At 45.1% G+C, this 27,197-nt stretch overlaps 1 protein-coding gene across 2 annotated transcripts in view; it reads left to right on the top strand.

Annotated features, from left to right (window-relative positions):
* Nucleotides 1-27,197, top strand: part of Slc17a8 (solute carrier family 17 member 8) — a 53,057-nt gene that overhangs the window by 15,948 nt on the left and 9,912 nt on the right. For both annotated transcript variants that reach the window (XM_076554599.1, XM_006979825.4), the window contains exons 3-10: nucleotides 5,378-5,496; nucleotides 7,046-7,160; nucleotides 8,760-8,847; nucleotides 15,363-15,449; nucleotides 15,760-15,899; nucleotides 16,701-16,850; nucleotides 17,947-18,079; nucleotides 26,944-27,054. In XM_076554599.1, coding sequence (XP_076410714.1) covers nucleotides 5,378-5,496; nucleotides 7,046-7,160; nucleotides 8,760-8,847; nucleotides 15,363-15,449; nucleotides 15,760-15,899; nucleotides 16,701-16,850; nucleotides 17,947-18,079; nucleotides 26,944-27,054 — 943 coding nt within the window. The remainder of the gene's footprint in view (nucleotides 1-5,377; nucleotides 5,497-7,045; nucleotides 7,161-8,759; nucleotides 8,848-15,362; nucleotides 15,450-15,759; nucleotides 15,900-16,700; nucleotides 16,851-17,946; nucleotides 18,080-26,943; nucleotides 27,055-27,197) is intronic.

Here is a 27,197-nt window from a genome sequence, read left to right as displayed (position 1 = left end):
TATGTTAAAATGTAGAAGAACATATTTAAATTTATGGTATAGAATCGTGGGCTTTCTTACCAGTACATCCGAATGCAAAATCTAGCAAAGTTTCCGAAATTGCTATAATTTTAATTGAAGTATAAACATCACTTTGTGATCATGGCAACAATTATACTATAATTTGAACAGGTTTCTGGCTGTCACTCAGGACACAGTAGTGGGACTGATTTTACCATGTTTTTAACAGTGTTTATATTTTCAGAAATTCTAAATTTCAGTCAGCAGATAGTGAAGATAAAAGTACTGACTTTTCTGTGGTTTACTAGAACACTTGACTGCAACTTTGCTGGATTACATGGAATTCCAGGGATATGGAGTGTTCTAGAAACTCGAACCAAAGCAAAATGCTTACCTCAGAGCATTCTATTCCAATAGAATCGAATACCCCAGCTACTATACAAATCAAGAAATTGTTTTGCAAAATATTTTCATGAAAGCAAACTCTTAATAAAAATATTATATATTAAGTTTGGGGAAAAAAAAAAAACCCCTGGGCTTTTCCCCATCTGAGTTCACGGACACACTGGATTCCTCCACAGGTCTCAGAATGATTACTGCCCAATGGAAAGAGGCCTGGTAAAAGTTCTCAGGCTGGTGGTGTTGTGTAGAAGTACCGGTGTTATTTAATAAATTGTTTTTTATGAATCCTGGAAACATAAACCTAGTTTTATTTTAACCTCTGGAGGCTTCATAAATTATAGGATGAATAAATGTCCCCGTAGACAGCCCCCTAATGTCTGCTTCACTGAACTGAACACAGGCATGAAGTGATTGTGGTGGAGCCTGGCCCTTCCTGGAGAGACACCTGGCGGATCTCTGGATGTCTGGGTTTGGATGCACGCTTAGATCCGAGTTTCCCACGTTGGTGTCTGGGAAGCCATGGCTTTGCTTGCATGGTTTCGTAGTAAGAAGACATTGTGCGACATGAAGCCTGGACCGTTTCTGAGTGCTGTGTGACTCTGAGGGAGGGACATGGGAGGTACTATTTCCTCAACAGTCTTCTCTTTGATGTCACATCTGTCAGCATCACCCAGAACAGTCTCCTGCCAAGGACTGGCTTGGGGAAATTGGATGTCAGTTCGTGAAAAAGAGGTCTTTAGCCGGCCTGCAGGCTTTCCTCTTTCTTTCCGAGAGATTGTTCTGCCGGAGCAAGGCAGCACCATGGAGATGCTTTAGTCTGCTTTTGATGCCTCACCCGTGTCTGTCTGAAAAAGATAGCCTGTTTATTCGGGGGGAGGGTGGTGGAGCGAGGAGGTGAGACAGAGGGAGAGAAATATTCAATGCATTAAAAAAAAGGGGGGCTATTGGTAGGGTTTCAGATGTGTATCACATGCATTCTTTTTTTTTTTTTTCCATCACAGGCAATTTATTTTGTTCTATTCATTCACAGTTAATACAGAAAATACTTGGAAACGTTTCCATAGAATGTTTGACACAGAAATCATCAAATAGAAGTATACAATGTTGACAGGAGGCAGTACATTTATAATTTATAACCCCAAATGTATTTATAAATTAGAAATGGAAAGATCTACAAATGAAATTATGAAGGTTCACCAAAGTCATTTAATCTGTCAGTTTCTCATTCATTTTTATGTCTTAATAATATTCTATTGTATGAATAAGCCACATTTTATTTCTCTCCAGTATTTGATAACTATTGGAGTTGTTTTAACTTTTTTACTATTAGCATCACACTGCTGTAAACTTTCATGTACATGTTTCATAGGTGCACATTTTCAGTAGTTTGAGGATTTATTCCTAAGGGTAGAATTGTTGAGTAACAGAGTAACAGTGTTTTGCATTTTGACCAACCACCAAACTGTTTTGCCAAAGTGGCACACCATTTTACAATCTCACCAAATCCTTGTTTTTAAGGCTCTGATTTTTGTACAAAAGCATTCAATCATTCTGTCAGACCAAACAAGGAAAAGTAAGCTATAGTTCAGAGCTGTTCTATTCCATTTACTATGCAAAGCCATTCTTGGCATTTGCAACTCTCAGCCCTTTTGAGTATTCTTGCAGTGTTCACCTTTTCCTCCACCACTTTTTTTTCTTCTTTCTTTCTGGTTTATTTCTATCTATTACAAATGTATAAAAAATCCTCCATCAACGCTGCTGTTAGCAGCAGAACCTTGAGAAATATACCTTTGGTTTGCCTCAGAAAAGGAACACATATTGCACTGTAAAGTTTATAAAATTGGCACAAAACATTGTGATAATGTTATAATACCAGTTTTAAGAGTTCAGTGACTAATGGGGAGCCGATGGGATACATGCAGAACTGTGAAAGCGATCTCACTTAGCCAGCTGTACGCGTAGACTGTAAATCTACATTCAGATCATTTCTGAACTAAGACTATCATCTCAGTTTATCTGTTGAGGTCAACCAGGAAACCCTAGAATATACCTATCACATGCATTCTTTCAGCTTTTCGAGAGCAAGGCTGGCTGATTAGAACCTGCCTGCTGAGGCACAAATGACATGCAGTTGGCATCTGTTACCTAAAAAGCCAATGGGTCAATAGAGGCTGAGAAATTAGGGCAGAGAGAAGACATTTTAATCACACGAAGGAGCAACGCTCACGTGGGCCCTCCAGTTTCTATGATGTTGCCTAGAGGGTCTGATTGAGATCTAAAATATGCTTCATTATCATTCTGAGGGTAAACAGGGAGACACAAAACAGCACTCCTCACCATCTTTTGCTAACCCTCACGGCCCTTATTGTAATGGAACGAGAAGGACTATTTATAAATCAATAAGATGGGCTGGAGAGATGGCTCAGCGGTGAAGAGCAATGGCTGCTCTTCTAAAGGTCCTGAGTTCAATTCTCAGCACCCACATGGTGGCTCACAACCATCTGTAATGAGGTCTGGTGCCCTCTTCTGGCCTGCAGGCATACATGCAGACAGAACACTGTATACATAATAAATAAATTAAAAAAAATTATTTCTATTAAGCACCTCTGTGAGCTTCCTAGGACAATCATTACCACAACTTGGTATCTTAAGACAACACACATTTATTCTCTTGTAGTTGTAGGGAGACTAGAAGTCAGAACTCAAAGCATTGGCAGGAACTCATGTCTCTCTTATCCCTTGCAGAGAGTATCTCCTTGACTTTGCCTTCTCTGGGGGTGGCCGACTGAATCACCCCGTCACTGCCTTCATCTCCAGAGCCCCATCCCCAATGTCACTTCTCTTTGGACTCCCATTTCCCTCTGTCTCCCCCTTTTTAAGAACACTTGTCTTTGGATTAAGGGTTCAGCTGGATAATTCTGGCTATCTCATTTCAAGACCCTTGACCTTTTCACATTTGCAAAGACCTGTTTCCAAATAAAGGAGCATTTTCAGGTGTCAGGGCTTTGATGTGGGTGGCTTTTTGGGTAGAGAAAGAACTAAGAAAGAACCTCTAAGCTATAGTTCTCATCATTATTTTCCTCTTCATTGGAGACAGGCTCTCATTAAGTTGTCCAGGCTAGCCTTGAATTCAAGTAGGTCTTGAGCTTGATCCCTCTGCTTCAGCCTCCTCAGTAGCTGTGACTGTCGGCCTGTTCCAGCTGGTCCAACTGAGAGTGGCCCTCTTGATAAAAATGTAAGTGTACAAGGCATTATCATTGACTGTCGATGCAGTGTTGATCTCCAAAGCTTATTCACTGGCTTGAGGGAAATACTTTATCCATTGATTAATAACTCTCCATTTCCCTACCCCCCCTCCCCCCGGTCCCTGAAAAATCACTATCCCCCTTTTAATTCTATTAATTTGGCTATTTCAGATTCCTCATGTAGGTGGAATCATCCGGGATTTCTCTTTATATGTCTGCCTTGTTTCCTTAGACATCGTCTTCCAGTTCCACCCAGGCTGTTGAATATTACATAATGTCCTCTTTCCGCTGAAAGCACTTGCCACACGGTTCAAATTTATTTGTCAATGGGTATCCAGGTTGTTTCCATAGCTCAGATATTGTGAACATGAGAGTACTGATATCTTTTGGATAAATATTCCAAAGCATAAATGTTGAATCACATTTTTATTTCAGTTTTTAAGTTTGTGGGGAAATTCTATACTGTTTTATGAATGATTGCACCGTCCCACATTCCCATCAGCAGCACAGAACATTCCGGTTTCTTCACATCTTCACCAATTCTCTTCTGCCTCCTCTTTCTGTATGTACACACACACACACACACACACACACACACACACACACACACACACACACAGAGAGAGAGAGAGAGAGAGAGAGAGAGAGAGAGAGAGAGAGAGAGAGAGAGTTCAGTTGTAGGGATATATAAACCATCCTGACAAATATGATGAGATAATTGTATTTCCCTGAAGGTTAGTGATATTTACCAATTCCCAATGGTTATCTGTATGGCTATTGGCCATTTGCTTGTCTTAGTCAGTAAAGTGTTTGAGTTCTTGTTTGGCCCTTATAATTCAGGGGGACTCAGGTGATGCTGAAAGTCACTTCTCAGTAGGTCTCTGGTTGTCAGGTATTCACAGAGCAGAAACACCATCTGCACAGAGAGAAAGGTGTGACAAGGAGATGGTGTCATGGACCGTTAACAGCTGGATGAAGCCGGCAGACTTGAGACTCACCCGGGCATGGTGGTGCATTTCTGCAACCCCAGAAATCAGGAGAGAGGCTGGGGCACCACAAGTGTGAGGCCAGCCTGAGTTACATAATGAGACCCCCATCTCAAAACAATGACAAAAAGAAGTATTTGTTTGTTTATTATTTATCCTGGGGATTAAATCTAGGGCCTCATACAGCAAGGTAGTCACTTTACCACTGACCTACATCCCCAGCAAAATACATTTGATAATACAATGATAACTCTTCCCCCCTCCCCATTTTTGGAGATTGAGTGCTTTAACCACTTAAATACATCTGTAGCTCTTAAAAATATTAAAAAGATTAAAAGAATAAAAGGACTTGAGAGATCTAAGAGTGTAGTTACTGTTAGGTTCTCATCCCCCTGGCATCTGAACAACCCAATAAATCATATGGTAACTCCAGAAGGTGTTTCTTGTTTCCTTCACAAACTGTTCTATTTTCTCCTTAGCACACATGGCTATTTGGTATGTCACATTTTACACATGTGTGGGTAGGTACTTACTTACCTTTGTGCATCTCTTCGCTCTCACTAGAAGGTAAATGTGTAGGACCAGGGACCCTTTGTTTCATATTCCCACTGCTGTACCCCACGCAGTCAAGACGTCTTCCAGAAATATCCTCGGAAAAAGGAAGACCCCCACATGCTGTCACATGGTGACAAATGGTATCCGTTGACCCTTACAAACACAGCGGCATCTGCTTCTTGTTTTCAGACGGCGCAGTTTAACTGGGATCCAGAGACGGTGGGCCTTATCCACGGATCTTTCTTCTGGGGTTATATTGTGACACAGATTCCCGGTGGCTTCATTTCAAACAAGTTTGCTGCTAACCGGTAAGACTAGCGGGCATGATGAGTACTGCCTAGGCTATAACGGGGCATTGTGCCTCTATTAAATAAGTCTATGTGCTTGTTCCCAGAGTAGGGGTGCAGGGTGGGGAGCAGGAGCCATGAAGGCAGATACAGTTCAGAGACACTGATCCCAAATGGCATTAGTTTTCTGTTGGCTTGCCCCCACCCCCCAATGTAATTTACCTTATAGCTCACTAAGTGATTATATGGTAAGAAGAATAATTATTTGTGAGTCAGGTTAAGCGTTCTTGATCCCCCACTGGCTCAGTGAATTACCTCTACTGAAGCACTTCCTACCCTTTTCTGGGGGAGTTTCCTCATCTGAGAAATGAAACAGTAGATTAAGTTGTGTTTTGGAGCAGTGGCGGTCTGTCCGTCCATCCGTCCGTCCATCCGTCCATCAGTCCGTGTGTTTATGTTAATGTCGCCAGCACAGCATGGGTGCTGTCCTGTGAGCACTGAGGACTTGCCTTTACACCACAAGATGCTCGTGACATTCTAAATGCTTCAGCAGTGGTATGGGGTGCAGTCCCTCCAGAACAGAGTGACTGTCTATAAAGGAAGTGAGTTCTCTGTCCCTACATGGTTTCGATGAGAAGAGTGTGTCCATCTCGGGGAGATGCCATAGACAGAATCATGGTCCAGAAAAAGAGTGGACCAAATATCCAGGTCTTTCCAGTATATTTGTCATGAGACATTGCATAAGTCATCTTTATGAAGTATATCAAATTTTGCAAGGCAGTTTCTTTTCAGTCTCTGAAATCACAATTTACATGGTTGTGAAATCAGGATAGTGCTTTCCAATGGGAGTTTTATTTGAAAAAGAGAAGAACAGAAGAGAATATAACTAAAGAATAGAAAGACAATAAAGCATCTAAATATGTTGTCTATGAGAGTTAAGTATTGGTTTCCAAAATTGGTCTCATTTACACGAATGTATGAATGTAACTATATCCTGGGCTGTAATATGATTGATATATATGTATATTTATCACATATGTGGTGTGTGTGTGTGTGTGTGTGTGTGTGTGTGTGTGTTGGTAAGGTGGAGAGAGTAAGTAGCTGTCAGGAAATACGGAGTGAGACAAGTTCAGCTCAGTCACAGGTCTCCAGCTGTTTCCTGGATTGTCAGTATCCTCTTCTGGTCCATGGAGAGCAGCGTGGGAAGCAGGAGGCACAGCCCCAAACACACAGAAGTCACAAATAGGAAGGGTCACTTGGATGTAACCGGGCTGGATGTAGGTCTACATGAAATTTACCTTGGCACAGTCATCCTGTGGCCTTCTAGGACCTCATGCAAGTTGGGCATCCCTGTGCCACAAATGGTCCATGGACTGGAAGTTGAGAATCAAAGCAGCCCAGGGACCAGCTGGGGACATAGCAGATTCTAGTATACTGTCTATTTCTCAGAATTAATTTCTCTTAATTTCCATCATGATCATTCATGCACCTCTAAGCTGTTTTCTGATGTTTGCCGGAAGTGCTGCATCCACCGTCATCCTGTCCAATAATACAGCCCTTTGGTCCCCAGGGTCTTTGGAGCCGCCATCTTCCTGACATCAACTCTGAACATATTCATCCCTTCTGCAGCCAGGGTACATTACGGCTGTGTCATGTGTGTGAGGATTTTGCAGGGCCTGGTGGAGGTAGGAGACCCATTTTCTTTACAGTTTTCAGCCTTGCCAGAGAAAGCATGGTATTTTAGAATTTTTCAGCTCTTGAAGAAAACCCCCTTTTCTCGGTTTTTCAGGTTCTCTATAGGACTCCCTTTTTGCATCTTTGAAACCACAGGTTGGGTGTGCTGGTTACATTTTGACATAAAACATCACATATAGGATATATGTTGACCAGTGATAATTAGAATGTAGTCGGGCTCTGTGGTGCAGGCCTGTAATCTCAGTTACTGAAGGGGCTGGGGCAGGAGGATCTCAAGTTTCAAGCTTTCCCGGGGAACTTAGGGAGGCCCTGTTGCAAAATAAATCTTTTTTTTTTCTTGTTTTTTTGAGACAGGGTTTCTCTGTGTAGCTTTTTATCTTTCTTGGAACTCACTCTGTAGCCCAGACTGGCATGGAACTCACAGAGATCCACCTGTCTCTGCCTCCCGAGTGCTGAGATTAAAGGTGTGCGCCACCACCGCCCGGCAGAATAAATCTTAAAAGTAGCTAAAGGTATATTAGTGATAGAACACTTGTCTAGCATGTGCAAAGCTTCGTGCTCAGTTCCCGGTTATCCTCTATAAGAAGAAAAGACAGAAACATTTAGAGTTTGTTGAGTCTCCAATACCACTTTAGTCCTGTTGGAAGGACATATGCTGCACCTTGATAACTACTGATGTGGCAGAAAGAATATGACATTCAGGGCTGGAGAGATGGCTCAGAGGTTAAGAACACTGGCTGTTCTTTCAGAGGTCCTGAGTTCAATTCCCAGCACCCACATGGTGGCTCACAACCATCTGTAATGAGATCTGGTGCCCTCTTCTGGCCTGCAGGAATACATGCAAACAGAACACTCTATACATAATAAATAAATAAATCTTATAAAAAAAAGAATATGACATTCATAATTGCGAAGACCAAGGCTAAAACCTGGTCTTAAGGCATCTGAACCTCAGATTCTGTGCCCAGAAATGAGAAGACGAGCTGGCTGACTGCGGAAGTCACTTCCTACACTCATATTCTTTAATAATATGAAATACAGGTATGACATCTCTCTGACTTTCCACCGCACTAATATTTGAACTATATTTTTGAATGTCCGGATTGGTGTTATGAGTCAAATTTAGTTAAATTTAAAAAGAATTTAACAAATTAAAATCTGTTTGGGGGTCAGTAACACAGCACCACAGATAATAGGCATTTATTTCTCATGGTTCTGGAGCATGGGAAGTCCCAGCTCTGTGTTGGCAACACGTTCAGTGACTGATGAGGGCCTGATGCCTGGGTCACAGACTGATAGTCATCTCTGTGTTCTCACATCAGGGGGAGGGTAAAAGTGCTGCCAGGGTCTTTCCTGTAAGGGCACTAATGCTACTCACGAGGCATCCACCTTGTGCCCGTGTTATTCCCAATGCCCATATTCAAACACAACCACGCTGGAGATTAGATTTCAGCATAAACACTTACTTGGCAATGTACACACATTGCATTTTTATATTGTAGCTTGTGTGAAGCAGCGGCATTTGCATCTTAAACACAGGAAGGAATTGGAATAAAACTCAATCATCCCATGTTTAATCTTTCTGCCAGGGTGTGACCTACCCAGCCTGCCACGGGATGTGGAGTAAGTGGGCGCCTCCCCTGGAGAGAAGCCGATTGGCCACAACGTCCTTTTGTGGTAAGCGTGTTAGAATCCTAAGTTGGTTTAGGAGGGCTTTTTGGCTGCATGTAACTGAGAAGTCTGCACAGAATCTTCAAAAGAACCTATTTTCCCCACACGACAGAATGCCTAAGGTAGATACTGCTGGTGCTGGGTCTAAAGCTCACTGAGCTGTCCCAGGTCCTGGAATGTTCCCTCCCTGGGACCCATGCGGTAGAAGGAGAGAACCAATGTCCATAGGTTTGGTCCTCTGACCTCCACCCTGTGCCATGGCTTATGTATGCCACTCATATGCCCATAAAATAAATAGATAAGAATATAATAAAATACTTTAAAGTGGAAGAGATGGGATTACCAAGATCTGAAACCACCTTCATAATGAAGCAAAAATACCATGTCTTATTCGAGGTTGCAAAGATCCCCAGTCATGGAGCTGAGCTGAGACAGCTTGGTTCACAATATGGAACTTTCTTTACTACCCATAACTGTCATGTACACATTGTCACCGAGAGACTTAGTTGTGGGCATTTTATTCCAGATAAAAGATGAAGTGGAGTCCATTCATCTTACCCGAAAGTAGACCAGAGGTCCCCAAGTATTGACATGACTTCAATTCTTGGGTCTCAGAACTTTGTATCACCAAGGTTCTCTTCTAAGCATGGCTGGAAGGAGTCAGTGTCCTGTCGGGTTTATCTCAGTACTGACCAGCGAGAGAAACGAGAGCCACCAGCACGGTTATAAAGTGCATTTATTTTTATAGAGGAAGGGGCCCAGGAAGGCGAAAGTGCCTTAGTCCACAGAAGTTACAATATGGCCAGGCAGTCAGGATTAGAACTTAGGTATGTCTGGCTTATTTTTCTACAGACAGACCATTATTGTTGCATTATAGGGCAGTTATGAAAATAAGTATTTCCAAAACTGATTTCAGCCTTAAAAAGCATCATTTACTATGAAAAAAGCTACCGTTATAATTATTATGTTTAGAATACATTTTATTTAAGTGTTCTTAGGAAGTGTTTTGTAAACATTTTTGTTTACTTTTACTTCTAATTAATTTTTGACCCTTTTGAAAAGGAGTTAAATTATATTATTGTATACGTGTTTTGCCTGCACATGTCCGTGTACCACATGCGTTCCCAGGGCCTGAGGGGGCCAAAGAGGGGCACCAGATCCCCTGGAACTGGAGTTACTGAAGACTGTTAGCAGCCATGCGTGTACTGTGGGAACCGAATGAACGTGGGTCCTCTGCAAGGGTAGAGAGTCCTTTTAACCGCAGAGCGATCTAGCTCTCTAGCCCCTGGTTTTTTGACTCTTAACTACTGGTTTTTATTTTTTGTATGCATGCATGTATGTGTGTAGGTGGTGGCGGCGGCGGTGGTGGTTGAGGTGGTGGTGGCGGTGTGTGTGTGTGTGTATGCATGCGTGCACGAGTGCGCATGAGCATATGCTATGGTACATGTGCATAAGTCTCTAAGTCTCCCCTTCCCCCCGCCCCGCCCCCGAAACCTTCCACCTTGTGTGGTCTCTTGTTGTTTTGTTACTGCGCATGCCAGGCTAGCAGGACTTCAGGCTTCCAGCCTCTGCCTTCCAACTTGGTGCCGGAACCCTGAGATTACAGGCGCTCACCACCATGCCAGTTCTACAAAGGTTTGGGCGTGGGGTGGGGTTGAATTCCGATCCTCACGCTTGTGCAGCAAGTACTTTGCCCTCTGCGTCATCTCTCCAGTCCTGCTCCATTTTTTGAGGCAGAATTTCACAGTCCCTTCGGACCTTGAATTCTTGATCCTTCTGCATCCATCTGCAGAGAGCTGGGATCCCACGGTGCATCACCAAGCCCTGCTCCCTGGTTCTTATTCTAAAAGGATACAAAACATCCCAACCTCCCGCTGACCTGGGGTTCATTTTCAACCATCGAGTGAAGATTGGGTCACTGAATGCCAATTACTGCTACAGTCTGGGTAACCTATTGGATTTTAGGTTTTTCACCAAGGGGACTAAAGCCCCTTTCTTTGTGGAGCTGGTTTGTGAAATGTCTGAATTCCCACTTCCCCGCCTCTGTGAGCTGTTATTTTATCAGCATGACCCCGCATATCCGATTTTTTTATTCATAATTAAAGATTTCTTAAAGCTGTTCATTTTGTTTCTCTTTAAGCCTCCTTAGCATTTCCTTGCGTAGTTCAGCTGGCTTTTTCAATTATGAGGATGGTTTGGTACATAAGCAGCTGTTCAAATTGTCTGTGGGAATGTGATCTGCGGAGGGTTTTTTGAGACAGGGTTTGGCTGTGTAGCCCAGGCCAGCCTTCCAGCCTCCAACTCATAACCCTCCTGCCTCTGCCTTCCTAGGGATGTGATTACGTGCGCACGCACGTGCATATGTGTATGTACACATGCCAGGGCATATGTAGATGTTCTCTTCTACCATGTGGGATTGAACTCAGGTCCTTAGGCTTGGTGGCAGGGGCCTTAACCCATCCTGTTTACCCAGTTCTTTCAAGCTATCATGTCTTTCCTAGGATAAGCTGATTTGAACTTCTTTACCAAGGGGAGAAACCAACCTTCCTCTCTATTAATATGAGTGTCCTTATTTTTCTTTTGAAAATGATTTATGTTATGTGTATGGATGTTTTGTCTGTGCATATGTTTATATGCCATGCGCATGCCTGGACCCTATGGAGGCCAGAAGGTGGCAATGGATTACCTGAGACTGGACTTAGAGATGGCTGTGAGCTGCCATGCAGATATTAGAAATTGAACCAGGGTTCTCTGGAAGAGTAGCCAATACACTTAACCTCTGCTCCATCTCTAGCCCCATTAATTCTCTTTTTTATTGTCTCCTTATCTCCTTTCAATCATCATTGTTGCCATAAACTATCCCCTGGGAGTTTGGTGGGAGAGAGCGTCCGTGCCCCTGTTTTGTGTCTAGTTTGAAAGAGTGCCCGGCTGAGAGGTCTACTTGTCTATCCTCTTGACGGCCAGCGTGTATCCCCACCCTACAAAAGTTGCAACCAACCCCGGAAGATGGAAGACTGCCCACGTGCTGTGGGTGGTGTGACCCTTGGCCTCATTTTCCACGATAGTTGATTGGCAAGACCTTTCATTTTGATTTGCCAGCAAAATGAGTGTGACTAGTAGCCGCTCCCCATTCTCGGAGCGGCTTTATAGCCTTCAAAGGGCTGATTCAAAAATGGTTCGACTCAAGGAAAGGCTACCTGGTCAAGGTCGCAGGCCTTATTATGTTTCCCAGCTGGGGCGTGGCTTTCTTTCAGAGAACAGTCAAGGGGAAATGTCATTAAAAAAGAAACTTAGGCTTGAGGTCAATCCATTCTCAGTCTTAAAAGATACTGGAGTTGGAAGAGACTAGAAAACGTGAGGTCACAGCCCATTGTTTTAGCGTTGAGGAAACTGGGGGAGAGAGGTGAAATTAATGTGGCTAGTGAGAACCGAACTCGGGAGTCCCTCCCCCTCCTGCACGTCTCCAGCTCTTCTCCATGGCACACCACTCCCTGAGGGCTTCATCTGCCCTCACGGGAGTAGGTGGGTGCTGATGTCCACTCTGCTCTCTAGGGCAGCCCGAGGGCTGGAGAGCTCACTGGGAACAAGCCCAAGGGGCTGTAAGTGAGGGGTAGACGACAGTGGAGCTGTGACTGAAGAGGACGGAGAGTCTGATAGACAGGGAAGGCAGTCTGGGTCAGTTATAGTCTTTCCAATGAAAGAATGCTTCTTTTCTTTTTTTGGTTTTTCGAGACAGGGTTTTTCCATGTAGTTTTGCTGCCTGTCGTGGAGTTCACTCTGTAGCCCAGGCTGGCCTCGAACTCACAGAGATCCGCGTGGCTCTGTCTCCCAAGCGCTGGGATTAAAGGTGTGCGCCACCACCACCACCACCACCACCACCGCCCGGCTGAAAGAATGCTTCTTACAGTGGAGGATTGTTGGCATTTGATGGTGAAGGAGGCAGGACTGGAAAACCACAGAGGCAGGATGGTGGTGGCGCAGGCCTTTAATCCCAACCTATGGGAGGCAGAGGGAGGTGGATCTCTATGAGTCTGAGGTCAGCCTGATCTACAGGTGAGTTCCAGGACAACCAGGGCTACACAGGGAAACCCTATCTCAAAAAAAGAAAAAAAAAAAAAAAAAAAAAAAGGAAAATAAAAACCACAGAGTAAGGCCTTCTCTGGGTTTTTACACCCCTGTCACCAATGACAACTCACATTTCCCCAGCCCTATAAAGTGGGGGATAATATTTGTGTCTCCCTCACAGTTTGGAAGAAGCTGAATAAAAATTACAGGTTCAGGATGCTTGGCCCACTACTTAGCATACAGCATGCGCGGTAGCTGCTCATTATTTCTGACTCTTTCTGTGCCAAGGACAACTTTGCATCATGCAAACTTCACCCTAATGCTCCCTGGGGCAGAAGACCACTTTGCGCGCGCGCACACACACACACACACACACACACACACACACACACACACACCACATACATGCACACACACTGTAAACACAGAATGAAAGAAACAAACAGAGAAACAGAGAGAGAGAAAAAGAAAGGAAGCAGAGAGATTTCTTTGCTATTGTATGCTCTGGAATGTTTGCTTTATTGCTGTGAAGAATTCTGAGGTTTAAAATCAATGCGCCTTGGGGCTGGGGTTGTAGCTCACTTGAGAGAAAGCTTTCTAGTTTGCAGGAAGACCTGGGTTATGATCCCAGTACCACCTGGGGACAGATGTGGTGACACAGCCCATAAACCCAGTATCTGGTAGGTGGAGGCAGGAAGATCAATAGTTCAAAGCCATACATAATGAGTTCAAGACCAACCTAGGCTACCTAATACCTCAAAACATGTGCTTTGTTATTCTGTACATAATAAAAGCAGCGGCAGTTGGTGTCAATGAGACCATTTCCATTTACAGAGCATCCTGACACCAGAGTGTAGTAGATAACACCCCCAAGAGGCAGAGACGTCATTCCTATCTTATCTTTGAAGGAGTCTTTCTACTTCCTCAGATCTCAAAGTCACATTCCAGGTCCCAGGCTGCCCTGTCTTAGATCAGGCCCAGCTTAGGCAGGTGTGATATTTTCCCATTTCCCTGGAGCATGACCCACTTCCTAAAGATCTTGCTTGGTGTTGGATTTGGGAAGTGAACTTTCCTTTCATGCTACTGACTTTTCTTAAGGAAAAGCATCTTGTTCATGGCCCGGGATGGGGGTGGGGAGGATTTCAGAGAGGAACTCTTTTACTGAGAGTTTGCAGGGTTCTGGTTTCCCTAGCAATGTCCAGGGAGACCAGATGACCGCTTCTAGTCCTCACAGGAAGACAGACCTCCTCACACAAGCATACAAAGTTCAGAATTCACAAAGCAAGAAATGTCAAAGGACCAAAACCACCTAAGCCTACGTTTAAAGATCTCAGTTGGCTTTCTTCTCTTTTCTAGAATCATCAGCAGTTCAACCCATGAGACAGAATGATTGTTGCAAAGGGGACAAGCAGGAGAGGTTGGTTCGTGGGCACAGAAGGGATGACGTGGGGCAAGAACTAAGAACAAGAAGCAGATTGGCCATTTCAGTGATTTTCCGTGCATGGCCGCAGGGCAAAGACTGGGGACAACAGAGAAGTAACCAGTTAGCATCAGGTGACCCTTTTAATGTGAGGATCAAGGCAGAGATACTCAGAAGTCTGTTGTCACACCCGTGGAAACTAGTCTGTCACTCTTCCTGGTTTCTTAAAACAAAAATCTGATAAAAGTTTGGCTTTGCCTTGGTGATGTAGAGCCCCGGAGTTAGTGACTCCATTTCGATTTTTAGTCTGGTCTGTTGGGGCCAGTGTAAGAATCCACATCATCTAAAACACAAGTCTTCCATAATTTTTATTCAACAGAAATGACCTTTAAAATGTGCCCATTTAGGAAGTGGATGGAGAGAAAAGTCGTCTTGGCAGCCTGGAATCTTCCTGAGTGGGGTGTGTGTGTGTGTGTGTGTGTGTGTGTGTGTGTGTGTGTGTGTGTGTGTGTGTTCTTTTATTTTTGAAAAGGCTATAAAAACATCTAGGTGGGGTCCTGGGAGCTCTGAAAGCAGGCTCCATATTCTTGTAATTTCTGTCTTTAACACCCAACACTGTGCCTGGCTGTATTAATTTTTTATTTAATTTTGTTAATTTATACATTTTTAAATTTATTCATTTTCTTATCCTTTTCTCATCTCTGGATTGTTTGCTCATGTCATTCTCAACCGTGGTGGCCAAGCAAACTTTGTCTAATCCTTGGTTGTGTCTCTCAGTGAAGTTACAAAGAGCATCCTGAAGACTTTCCTCTCCTGGACACTCTGTTTTAAGGCCCGCTTGGGGGCTGGGGCATAGCTCCGTCGCAGAGATGGGGCCTTAGTCTCTTGCACACTAACAACAGCTGTAACGTTCCCTGGGAGCCCCTGACTGTTGTCATGGAGCCGTCTGACGCGGCCTTCACCACACACGCTCTGCCTGGGCTAACCAGGCTAGTGTGATGACTGGTCAGTGTCCCTCAATCTTCTCTGCTTCCAGGTTCCTACGCTGGGGCAGTGGTGGCGATGCCCCTTGCGGGAGTATTGGTGCAGTACATTGGCTGGGCCTCTGTCTTTTACATTTACGGTGAGTGATTTGGTTTCCTGGGGTGACACAGATAGATATATTTTACTATATTAGGGTATACGGTTAAGGGTTTGCTCTGTGAAAATAGAAATACAAAGAGAAGTTCATTATACAATTGGGAAGCTTGCTTGTGATCAGTTTAATAGTTACATTAAACTTGGCATTTAAAACAAGCAAAATAGTGCCTTCCTTTGAGTCCCAATCAAACAAGATAAAAACCACCAAGATGCTTCTGAGTGAACACACATTATCAGAACAGTGAACAACTATAGGGATGGAAGCCAATGAGCCTTTTGTTTTTTATCTGCAGGTATGTTCGGGATTATTTGGTACATATTTTGGCTGCTGCAGGCTTATGAGTGCCCAGCAGCTCACCCGACGATATCCAATGCGGAAAAGACGTACATAGAGACAAGTATAGGAGAAGGAGCCCACTTGGCCAGTCCGAGTGTAAGTAAGGATGGGAGGGGAAGTCCACTCTCTCCCCCACATGTGCTTCTTTCCATGATTGTGCTACCTTCTGGGGCGGGGCGGGGCAGGGCGGGGCGGTCCCTGCAAACACTACTTCGCTGACAGAGGAATGATCCACAAAAGGCAAGAAGGAAATCCAGTTCAGCTTCTTGAACCAGCTCTTGCTAGTTCCAACTTCTGGAGTCTGACACTGGGCAGTTTATTTTAGACCTATTTAAGTACAGTACAGTTTTGGAAAAAAGTTTCCTGGTAACAATTATCTTAATACAACATGTACAATAAAGCTTAAGGTATGACTAGACGGGAACTCTTTTGCAAAGTACATGTGACCTCTATCATGAAGATGGGTTCTATGGCTTAAGGGACTCGGATCTGGTGTGGTCTCAGTCATACAGATAGTGTAGAGGTCACCGGGCTATAAAGTACCTGTGACCTCTTCCATAAGGATGGGTTCTATTGACTGAGAAGCAATGCTCAAGATAAAGGTCTAGGGAGGGAGGGTCTGTGATAAGCATAGTAGTCTGGGAGATTTGGGTGATGCCTGTCCCTATAGATAGCACAGATCACCAGGTTATTAATCACATCCACTCCCAGCCTTCTGGGTGGAAAACAGGTATATACATCCCTTCTGCTGAAGAAACAAGCGTTGTTCCTAACATTCCTGGTTTTCCCTGTGGTTATCTGTGAACACAAGGACCTCAGTGCTCTGTACACCGTCTTACAGAACTAAGATGTCAGCGTCGTCACTCACAAGCTCATGGTCTTTTTTTCACTCCCTAGAAATTCAACACACCATGGAAAAGGTTCTTCACATCCTTGCCTGTCTACGCGATCATTGTGGCCAACTTCTGCAGAAGCTGGACCTTCTATTTGCTCTTAATAAGTCAGCCTGCTTACTTTGAAGAGGTCTTTGGGTTTGCAATCAGTAAGGTAAACATACAGATGCTTCCAATGCTCTTGAACTTGAACTGTCTAGATCCGATCGAGAATAACTTTACATGATAAAATAATTAAAATGGTTATCATTCACAAAGTTCTGTGACACGTAGCATCCCAGAGGTCAGACAACACTCTGACTATTTAATTTCTTTTTAGTAAGGATCAAAGATGTATTAATCTGTGTTTAATGACGATGCCTCTATCTAAACTCAGGGTGATTCTGAAGCTAATGCAAACACTGAATATTAGTTCAAAGGTAAAAGTATTTAATGGCGTGGATTTTTCTCTTCCAAAACTACTCATGGGCTAGCGAGATGGCTCAGCAGGTAAAGGTGCTTATGGTCAAGTCTGATTACTTGGGTTTGGTCCCCAAGGACTCAGGTGGTAGAAAGAATGAATCAATTCCTGGAAGTTGTCCTCTGACCTCAGTAATGTGTGCTATGACTGGACCTCTTTCCCCCAAATAAATAAATGCAATAAACTGCTAATTGAGTAGCAGAAGGAACATTGAGGCTAATGTTTCAGACCAGTCCCTTTTTCCATAATGGTAAACGTAGCAGTAACGGTTGCTTGGGATAGTTTAGAAAGAAGCTCCTTCAATGTCTCCAGCCATCGTCATTAGGTCGCCTGTGTTTCAGGGAGGTTTTGATAGTGAAATAATATCATCATCATGAAACAATAAAGCTTCCTTTCGTCAAGAGAAAGAGCTGCAGCCAGGCATAGGTAGATGTCTGACTAGTTCAGGTGCTATCAAGCAGAGACTGGAAGATCCAGCAGAGTTGTGTGATGGTGGATACCAAGTATGTTTTTCCTCCACTAGGCCTTGTTCTAGATATGGGGGCCTTGTGATGAGTAAGACTTGTCTCTGGCTCTACGGAGCTTCCAGTTGGGTGGGAAGACAGTTGGTCTGTACACAAAATCATCACCCCATTCGTTCTTACTGATTATGAAGTTCAGACCTCCTGAGATCCCACATTAGATGGTTAAAGTTGGTAATGGCTCTGGGGCTGTGTAATGGGGGTGAGCAGGGACTTGTGAAGATCTCTCAGAAGAATTTAAGTTGGGTCTTTGTTTCTTCTCCTTCTAGGTGGGTCTCTTGTCAGCTGTCCCACACATGGTGATGACCATTGTGGTGCCTATCGGGGGACAACTGGCGGATTATTTAAGAAGCAGGAAGATTTTAACCACAACTGCTGTCAGGAAGATCATGAATTGTGGAGGTACTGTGCCGAGGGGCTCAGGTGGTTTCTGGAGACTTAGAGCAAACAGAATTGCAGAGCCAGCTTTAGAGGCAGCCCGTTGTCTCCCATCCAAGTACTAACTCAACTCAAGCCCGTTAGCTTCTGAGATTGGGCTCCATCAGGCTCAGTCAGGCTGAGCCTAGACGTTGTAATGGATCTTGAAGACCTCTGAGTCTATCTCCTTGTAGATAGTTGAGTGTTGTCTGCCATATCCCTGCAATGTTGCCATGTGGCCATGTAGCCAGTACAATCTGGGGTTAGGACAGCTTAGCTAGTGGCTGATGGATCAGGACACACTTAAAACCCAAGAAACACTTCTTCCTTCTATTCTGAAGCCAAAGTAATATAACTTCTGTATTATGGTTACATAAGGTTATGTATCTGCTTGCTATTTATCTTTTCCACGTATTATTTGCCTACATAGTTTACTTCCTCCTCCTTCTCCTTCTCCTCCTCTTCTTCAACTTATGTGTACGTATATGTTTGGGTAAAACTCAAAGGATATCACATAAAAAGTCAATGAAACTAGTCACGAGCCTCTACAATGTTTATAACGATTCACTTTTCAACCTCTCCATTTTTTTCTGAGCTCCTCTAGTTTGCTTTTTGAGTGTGCACTCTCAAACACTTTCAGTGCTATGCACTAACCTAGGTACAAGGTTTCTTAATAGAGGAAGCAGTGGGTCAAGGGTCATGGCAATAGAATTGAGCCAGAGGGATGCAGCTACAGGCTTAAGCATCATGAGCAGACTCCATAAGCCAGCAGAGGCAGGAACAGATTCACCCCTCAAGTCTTCGCCATGAACACAGCTTTGCTGACAGCTTGCTTTTATCTCGGAATGGCCCACTTAGGACTCCTGACTGACACAACTGTATGATAATATGTGTTGTCTTGAGTTGTTAGCCTCATGGCCATTTTTTACATCAGCGAGTGGAAGCTGTGAAAATAGCAGGTATCTAACTCCTCTGTCTCATTCCATACCAGCTCAGCATCATCCTGGACAGATGTGAACATATCTGGTGTCTGTGATGTTGTTCTCTAACATCCTCTTCACTGTCAGTTCTGCTCACATTCTCTTTTTACCCCACTAGTCTCTACCAGTCATCAAGAGTTTAGATATGAATGACCCCAAAGGATGATGTGTTGAAGATCTGGTCCCCAGCTCGCAGCACCATTGAGAAGTGATTGAATCATGAAGCATGAGTAGGCCAATCTACAGATGAATAAATGAGATTTTCTTCTTCTTCTTCTTCTTCTTCTTCTTCTTCTTCTTCTTCTTCTTCTTCTTCTTCTTCTTCTTCTTCTTCTTCTTCTTCTTCTTCTTCTTCTCCTCCTCCTCCTCCTCCTCCTCCTCCTCCTCCTCCTCCTCCTCCTCCTCCTCCTCCTCCTCCTCCTCCTCTTCCTCCTCCTCCTCCTCCTCCTTGTATTCCTTTTAGTATTTTCTGCAATGCTAACATGATTGTCATATCGCTATATTTGTGTTTACCTTGGTATCTTCATATTTTTCCATCAACTAAAAGGAGCTTTGCTGGATATAGTAAGCTTGGTTGGAAGTTACTTTCAGGGCTTGGAACATCATCTGATGCTCTCCTGAGTTTTAGGTTTGATGACAAGAAATCTAATGTTCTGATATGCTTCCATTTGTAGGCAAGTTAACATTTCCTTTACGGTTTTTAATATAATTTCTTTGCTTTGTAGTTTTAATATCTGCCTATGACATGATGTGGATAGGTTTTTCTCTGGCCATATCTATTTGAGGGTCTAGGTACTTCTTGTGTTTAGATGCTTACTTTTCCTCTAGATTTGGGAACCATTCTGCTATAAATTTATCAAATATATTTTCCATTCTTTTTTTTAAAACTTTATCTCAATTATTCCCTTTACTTTGTGGGTCCTTAGGTTCAGTCTCTTGAATGTATCTTAGAGTTCTTGAGGATTTTGATTATGCTTATTTAGTTTTGTTTCCTTACATGTGTCTGATGTCTTGACCCTGTCCTCTGTCTCTGACATTTTTTTTCTTATGCTTTGTCATGTCTGTTGATGATGTTTCTCATTGTGTTTCATTTGGCCAACTAATTCATTTCCAGCATTTCTGTTTGGTTTTTCTTCAGATTCTCAATTTTCTTTCTGAAAGTGCCTCCCATGTCTTAAAATATGCCTTCCAAATTGCCAATAATCCACGTTGGTAACTTTTAAATCTAGGTCCTGAGTGTATTTTCTTGCTTCATAATCTGCTTATTTGCGAGTTCCTCATGGTCACTGATCCTTTTTCAATGTAGGATTCTGAAATAGGATTTTGGCATCTCAACTCTTATTATCTTTGGTTTCCAGTATGAGGAGTGTCTGTTTTCTTTAAGGATGTTGGTCGGGGTAGGTTGACTGTGCTTTAGGTGGATGGTTCCATACTTAGAAGTGTATGGACAGCACAAATTAAACCACAGATTAGTAAACTTTTAAAAAGGACACAGAGTTGATGTAGGAAGGTAGGGATGGGTTTTGGAGGAATTAAAAGGAGGAATTGGGGTGAATATAATCAAAATACATTGTATGAAATTCTCAAAGAATTAATAAAAATATTTATATTTTAAAAAATATATTATTACCTTATTAAAGGGGTAATTCCTCCTACTTTTTCAACATAGCTTAAGGTAGATCCAGCTTTCTGAGGGGTGGCATCTTAGCCAGGTGACTGACCTGCTCAACTGGAATTTTACATCTCCCCTCAGGGCAGAGATTCTATTCTCTTAACCACAAGGAAACATATTAGGTTTCCCTTAGTAGACCTTCACTGTTACTGTAACATGCCCTATTCTGAAGGAGTAAACATAAAGTCATCTAGGAAATTGATTTAAACAAAGGAACATATCTAACCCATTTTTTTTTTCTTTGCCATGAAAATGTAGAGCTCTAGTTCTAAGACTGTTCACTAGAAGGACTTAATGTCTGAACTGGAGTTTTAATCCCACCCTCATATGTGGTCCCCAGGCAAGCATCTACCCCTGAGTTATTATATCCCAGGCTCAGTTCCTCCCCCCAAAATATTAGTGTGTAGATGGTGTATGTGTGTGTGTGTGGGGGGTGTTTGTGTGTGTGTCCATGTATGGAGGACACAGGTCAGTGTTAGGTATCTTTATCACTCATCAACTCATTTTGGAGACAGGGTCTTTCACTGACCCCAGAGCTCGCTGAGTAGCTGGGCCAGCTAGATGCTGGAGCCACCAGTATCCAGATGTGACCTCCCCGGTGCTGGGGTTGCAGATGTGCACTGCCATGCCTGGCCTCCACGTGGGTGCTGTACTGGGGACCTGAACTCGGGTTCCTATGCTGGGCAGCAAGTCCTGTACCCACTGAGCCATCTCTCTGGATCACAAATCCACGGTTTGAAAAGCATGATGTTTTCACCCTTAGGTGGTTCTCCTTAGATCTCCGACTGAAAGAAATACTAATGCTTTGCCTTCTCTATAGTAGCTTTGAAAACAAACAAACAAACATGAATTTAGAAAAGCAATTAACAGTATTTCATTCTCCCCTCTCTCTCTATAAGTAATTTTTTTTTTGTTTTTTTGTTTTTGGAGACAGGGTTTCTCTATGTAGCTTTGTGCCTTTCCTGGAACTCACTTGGTAGCCCAGGCTGGCCTCCAACTCACAGAGATCCGCCTGCCTCTGCCTCCCAAGTGCTGGGATTAAAGGCATACACCACCACCGCCTGGCTCAAATAATTTTGTTTTAAAATTATTTTTGGACAATTTCATACATATGTATAATATATTTTGATCAAGTTCATCCTAATTCTCTTTTTTATTCATGTCTTACTTCTCAGAAATTCTCCTTTTTACTAACATGTCCCTTTCCTTTTTTAAATTTTCCACAGAGTGTGATTATGGTTGCTTACATGCATATGGGTTATTTGCTGGACCATGGATAGCTTACCAGCAGCTGTACTCTTGAAGAAAAAATGACTCCCCCTCTCCCAGAAGTCATTAATTGCCAATAGCTTTTCAGCTAGGAGTTCCCCTCCCCTATCTATATTGGGATGTTGACTGGCTTGACCTTGCGTAGATACTTTGCAAGTAGCTTCAGCTGTTCCCGCTTTACGAGTGCAATAGTCACAAGTCTTTTTTTTTTTTTTTTTTTTTGGTGCCCCTTTTTCTGTGATGTTCTTTGAGCCTTGTGTTGGAGTGGGTGGGGAGTGATCTGCTGGGGGGAAAAAGCCTTTCTGACAAAAATCAGCACTAGTCTCTGGGTATAAGCATGAAAGAATGCAGCCCCATCAAATGTCCATTTAGCAAAGCAGCAGCAATAGGCCCCTCCCCAAGACCTATGACCTCCTAAGTGAAGCGCTTTGACCAGATTTACAGAATCAGACATAACTTTCCTCCTATGGAGAGGCCTCACATCAGATCAGGGAGTGGTTTGTTACCTCCATAACATCCATGCCACTTTGCACCAATGGGTGCGTGTTATGTGGCAGGCCTTATTGTAGGGTCCACTGTTGGATAAGACCATTGATGGTTTTTCCCCACAGGCCCAGTATACGATTCTGTATTTTTATCCCCTTATCTTTCCTTGGCACCAATTAATTGTGATTAGTTCAGTGCCTATTACTTGCTAGCTTGGTTCTGTGTTAAGAGTGTAGTTCTAGAGCCGGGCAGTGGTGGTGCACGCCTTTAATCCCAGCTCGGGAGGCAGAGCCAGGCGGATCTCTGTGAGTTCGAGGCCAGCCTGGTCTCCAAAGCGAGTTCCAGGAAACGCTCAAAGCTACACAGAGAAACCCTGTCTCGAAAAACCAAACCAAAAAAAAAAAAAAGAGTGTAGTTCTAGGATGGGGAGGTGGCTTAGTGGCTAAAGTTCTTACCACAGAAGTGTGAGGAGCAGAGTTCAGATCCCTATCACTCACACAGAAGATAGCTGGGCAGGCGTGTCTGCTTGGCAGAGGATCCCTGAGGCAAGCTGGCAAGCTAGAGTAACTGAACTGTGGGCTCTGTGTCAGTGAGACAGCCTGCCTCAGGAAGTGGAGAGTGATCTAGGAATACACCCCATGTCAGCCTCTGGACTCCACAGGCCTGTGCACATGTGTGTACTCACAGACATGTGAACACACATAGACGTGTATGCATGCCATGCACCAGTCATACACACACATGCCAAAAAGTGTACAGTTTTGTAAGCTGGGTGTTGTGAAACACACCTATAAATCCTAGCACTCAGGAGTTGGAGGCAGAAGAGCATCAGGTTAGCCTAGGCTACACAGCAAGACCTTGTCGAAAAATGCCAAGGATTAGGGCTGTAACACAGTGGTGAGTGTCCACCTAGACAGTCTAGCATGCGTAAAAATGTATAATTTTGTAGGAGAGGTAAAATGCAAATTAAAAATTTATAAGGCATTAATGATACGTTCTAGAAAATAAGAGCAAAGGAAGAGGAGAAAGAGGAGGAAGACGGCTTTACTGGTTGAGCTGAGGATGCTGTGGGCTGGGAAGCGGCTGGAGGGCTGTGTTGCGCCTGCGCGGAAGGCCGCTTCAGGATAGGCTGGGGAGCAGAGGTGAGGCTGGGGAGCAGAGGTGAGGCTGGGGAGCAGAGGCGAGGCTGGGAAGAAGAGGCGAGGCTGGGGAGCAGAGGTGAGGCTGGGGAGCAGAGGTGAGGCTGGGGAGCAGGGGTGAGGCTGGGGAGCAGGGGTGAGGCTGGGAAGCAGAGGTGAGGCTGGGGAGCAGAGGTGAGGCTGGCGGAGCAGGGGTGAGGCTGGCGGAGCAGAGGTGAGGCTGGGGAGCAGGGGTGAGGCTGGGGAGCAGAGGTGAGGCTGGGGAGCAGAGGTGAGGCTGGGAAACAGAGGTGAGGCTGGGGAGCAGAGGTGAGGCTGGGGAGCAGAGGTGAGGCTGGGGAGCAGAGGTGAGGCTGGAGAGCAGAGGTGAGGCTGGGGAGCAGAGGTGAGGCTGGGGAGCAGGGGTGAGACTGGGGAGCAGGGGTGAGGCTGGGGAGCAGGGGTGAGGCTGGCGGAGCAGAGGTGAGGCTGGGGAGCAGAGGCGAGGCTGGGGAGCAGGGGCGAGGCTGGGGAGCAGAGGTGAGGCTGGGGAGCAGGGGTGAGGCTGGGGAGCAGAGGTGAGGCTGGCGGACAGGGAACTAGAGGAGCAAGAAGGGCTGTTACCAGACTGTCCTGGTGATGTGGGGCCCCTGGCAAACACAGAGTCCCACGGAGCACGTGGTTTAGGAAGACTGTGTGGCAAATGCGTCAGAGGGAAGGCCACCAATCGGGTGACAGGTGATAGAGCCCGCAATTAAGACAAAGGCGGAGATGGAGAAAGCAGAGGAAGATTTGATTGTAACTTCCGAGGTTGAATACACGTAATTATATGTGAAAACTGAGGATTAAAGATCGCCTACGGTGGTTCTGACGCTTCTGATTCTGGTTTCTCTCTCTCTCTCTCTCTCTCTCTCTCTCTCTCTCTCTCTCTCTCTCTCTCTCTCTCTCTCTCTCTCTCTCTCTCTCTCTCTCTCTCTCTCTCTCCTCTCTCTCTTTGGTTTTTCGAGACAGGGTTTCTCTGTGTAGCTTTGCGCCTTTCCTGGGACTCACTTGGTAGCCCAGGCTGGCCTCGAACTCACAGAGATCCGCCTGCCTCTGCCTCCCGAGTGCTGGGATTCAAGGCGTGCGCCACCACCCAAGTGCTACTTCAGTGTCTTGCGCCCCCAACTTCCTGTCCTCTTCCAGCGTCCCTTGAGGCGGTGTGGTCAGCTCTGCTTTTTTAATACGGGGAGTTGAAGAGATTCCATAACTACTCCCAGGGTCCAGGAGGCACGGTTTGGAGGCAGAGTCTGAAGTCAGGCTTTCTGACTCCATCGTCGACGAGGCCCTAAACACGGCTAGGCTGGAGACTAATCAGAGAAGGGGAGGAAGACGTGGGAGGGTGGTTTGCCTTGGGGTGGTAGGCGTGACAGCAAGAGGAGCAGACACTCGGTTTGCCACGTTGCCTGGAAGTAACGGTAGGATCGTGTGTGGAGATGCGGGGACGCCGCAGCTAGTTTCCAGACTGAAGCCTCCACTCCAATTACCCACCCTTTGTGTGCTGCACGGGGTATTAATGTCATCTCTGTCTGCTGTTAGATGGTCTCTCTTCCTCCCTCCCTCCCTCCCTCCCTCCCTCCCTCCCTCTCTCTCTCTCTCCCTCCCTCTCTCCCTCCCTCCCTCCCTCCCTCCCTCCCTCCCTCCCTCCCTCCCTCCCTCTCTCTCTCTCTCTCTCTCTCTCCCTCTCTGAAGGGAATACATGTCTTTATAATTATCTCTTTTTTCTTATGCTGGAATCACTGATTCTGGATGAAAAGAACAGGAAGTATGTCCCCCTACTCGACTCTGTGCAAGCGTCTCACGCTTCTTCCGAGGCCTGAAGCCTCGGTGAACTAGCGAAATGGACTTTTTGACTTGGGCTTCACTAGCACGGAGACAGCCCTTTGTTTATTTATTTACTTGCTCCTCCCCTTCCCTACTAGAGATGGAGACCAGAGTCCTGTGCATGGCAGGTGAGCGGTCTACCCCTGGGCTATCAGCAGCCTGCTTTCTCTCCCCTCCCCTCCCCTCCCCTCCCCTCCCCTCCCCTCCCCTCCCCTCCCCTCCCCTCCCCTCCCCTCCCCTCCCCTCCCCTCCCCTCCCCTCCCCTCCCCTCCTCCCCTCCCCTCCCCTCCCCTCCCCTCCCCTCCTCTCCTCTCCTCTCCCCTCCCCTTCCTTTCTCTCCTCTCCTCTCCTCTCCCCTTCTTTTTTCTCCTCTCCTGTCCCCCTCCCCTTCTCTCCTTTCTTCTCTCCTCCTCTTCCCTTCCCTCCTCTCTTCTCCTCTCTTCTCCCCTCCCCTCCCCTTCCCTTCTCTCCTCACCTCTCCCCTCCCCTTCCTTTCTCTCCTCTCCTGTCCCCCTCCCCTTCTCTCCTTTCTTCTCTCCTCCCCTTCCCTTCCCTTCTCCCTTCTCCCCTCCCCTCCCCTTCCCTTTTGTCCTCTCCTCTCCCCTCCTCTTCTCTTCCCTCCCCTCCCCTCCTCTTCTCTTCTCTTCCCCTCCTCTCCTCTTCTCTTCCCTCCCTTTTCTCTCCTCTGCTCTTCCTTTCCTCCTTCCTCCTCTTCCTTCCTTCCTTCCTTCCTTCCTTCCTTCCTTCCTTCCTTCCTTCCTTCCTTCCTTCCTTCCTTTCAAGATAGGGTCTTACCATGTAGCCTGGGCTGGCCTGGCATTCACTATGTAGACGAGGCTGGTCTTGAACTCACAGAGCTCTATCTGCCTCTGCCTTCTAAGTACTAAAATCTGCTTGGTCCCATTTTTTTTAATTGAAACAGGGTCTCACTATTTGATAAACTGACTTTAAATTCATGATATAGCCCAGGCTATCCTTAATCTGTGATCATTCTAACTTGGCCTCAGTCTTCAGGCCTGAGCCACCATACCTGACTAAGGACCTTTTATTTCAGATGATTATTATAATTTTTAGAAGAAAATATTAAAGGAGTGTTGTCATGTTATTTCTATGGAGAAAGCCATAACTTACATAGACAAAAGGGGTCACTGGCTGTATATACAGCATTCAGACCAGCATGAGCAACCACCCAAGGATTAACTACTCACATCTCTCATCCTGGGACCATCATTGAACCTACTGGGACCATTTGTTGTTCAGGGTTCACCAGGATAAGGTGGAAAGTTCACAGAACACCTAGGCAACGGCATGGTCACACAATCATGAACACTGGGGAATATCGTAGATGCTGAGCTGGAATGTATGCACTAAAGACTCAGGAAATTTGGGTTAGGTTCACTCGCTCAGTCAACAGCTCGGCAGACTGACAGACACACGATGGTTCTTCTGTTTCTGTTGCAGGCTTCGGCATGGAGGCGACCCTACTTCTGGTGGTTGGCTTTTCCCACACCAAAGGAGTGGCTATCTCCTTCCTGGTGCTCGCTGTAGGATTTAGTGGCTTTGCTATTTCAGGTAACATGCCCTGGGTTTCTGAATTGAGTGTGTTGATTCACTAAGTCTTCGGAGGAAGGAAGACAAGGAAATTGTAGCACCTTTATTTAGCAGCCGAGGGATTCCTAAGGAACAGGGCCACAGTTTCATTAAGTGGGAAGGTG

Source organism: Peromyscus maniculatus, chromosome 18 (genome assembly GCF_049852395.1).
Source record: "Peromyscus maniculatus bairdii isolate BWxNUB_F1_BW_parent chromosome 18, HU_Pman_BW_mat_3.1, whole genome shotgun sequence".
NCBI lineage: Eukaryota > Metazoa > Chordata > Mammalia > Rodentia > Cricetidae > Peromyscus > Peromyscus maniculatus.
The sequence above is the reverse complement of the archived record's forward strand: the minus strand, read 5'-3'. Positions and strand labels throughout refer to the sequence as shown.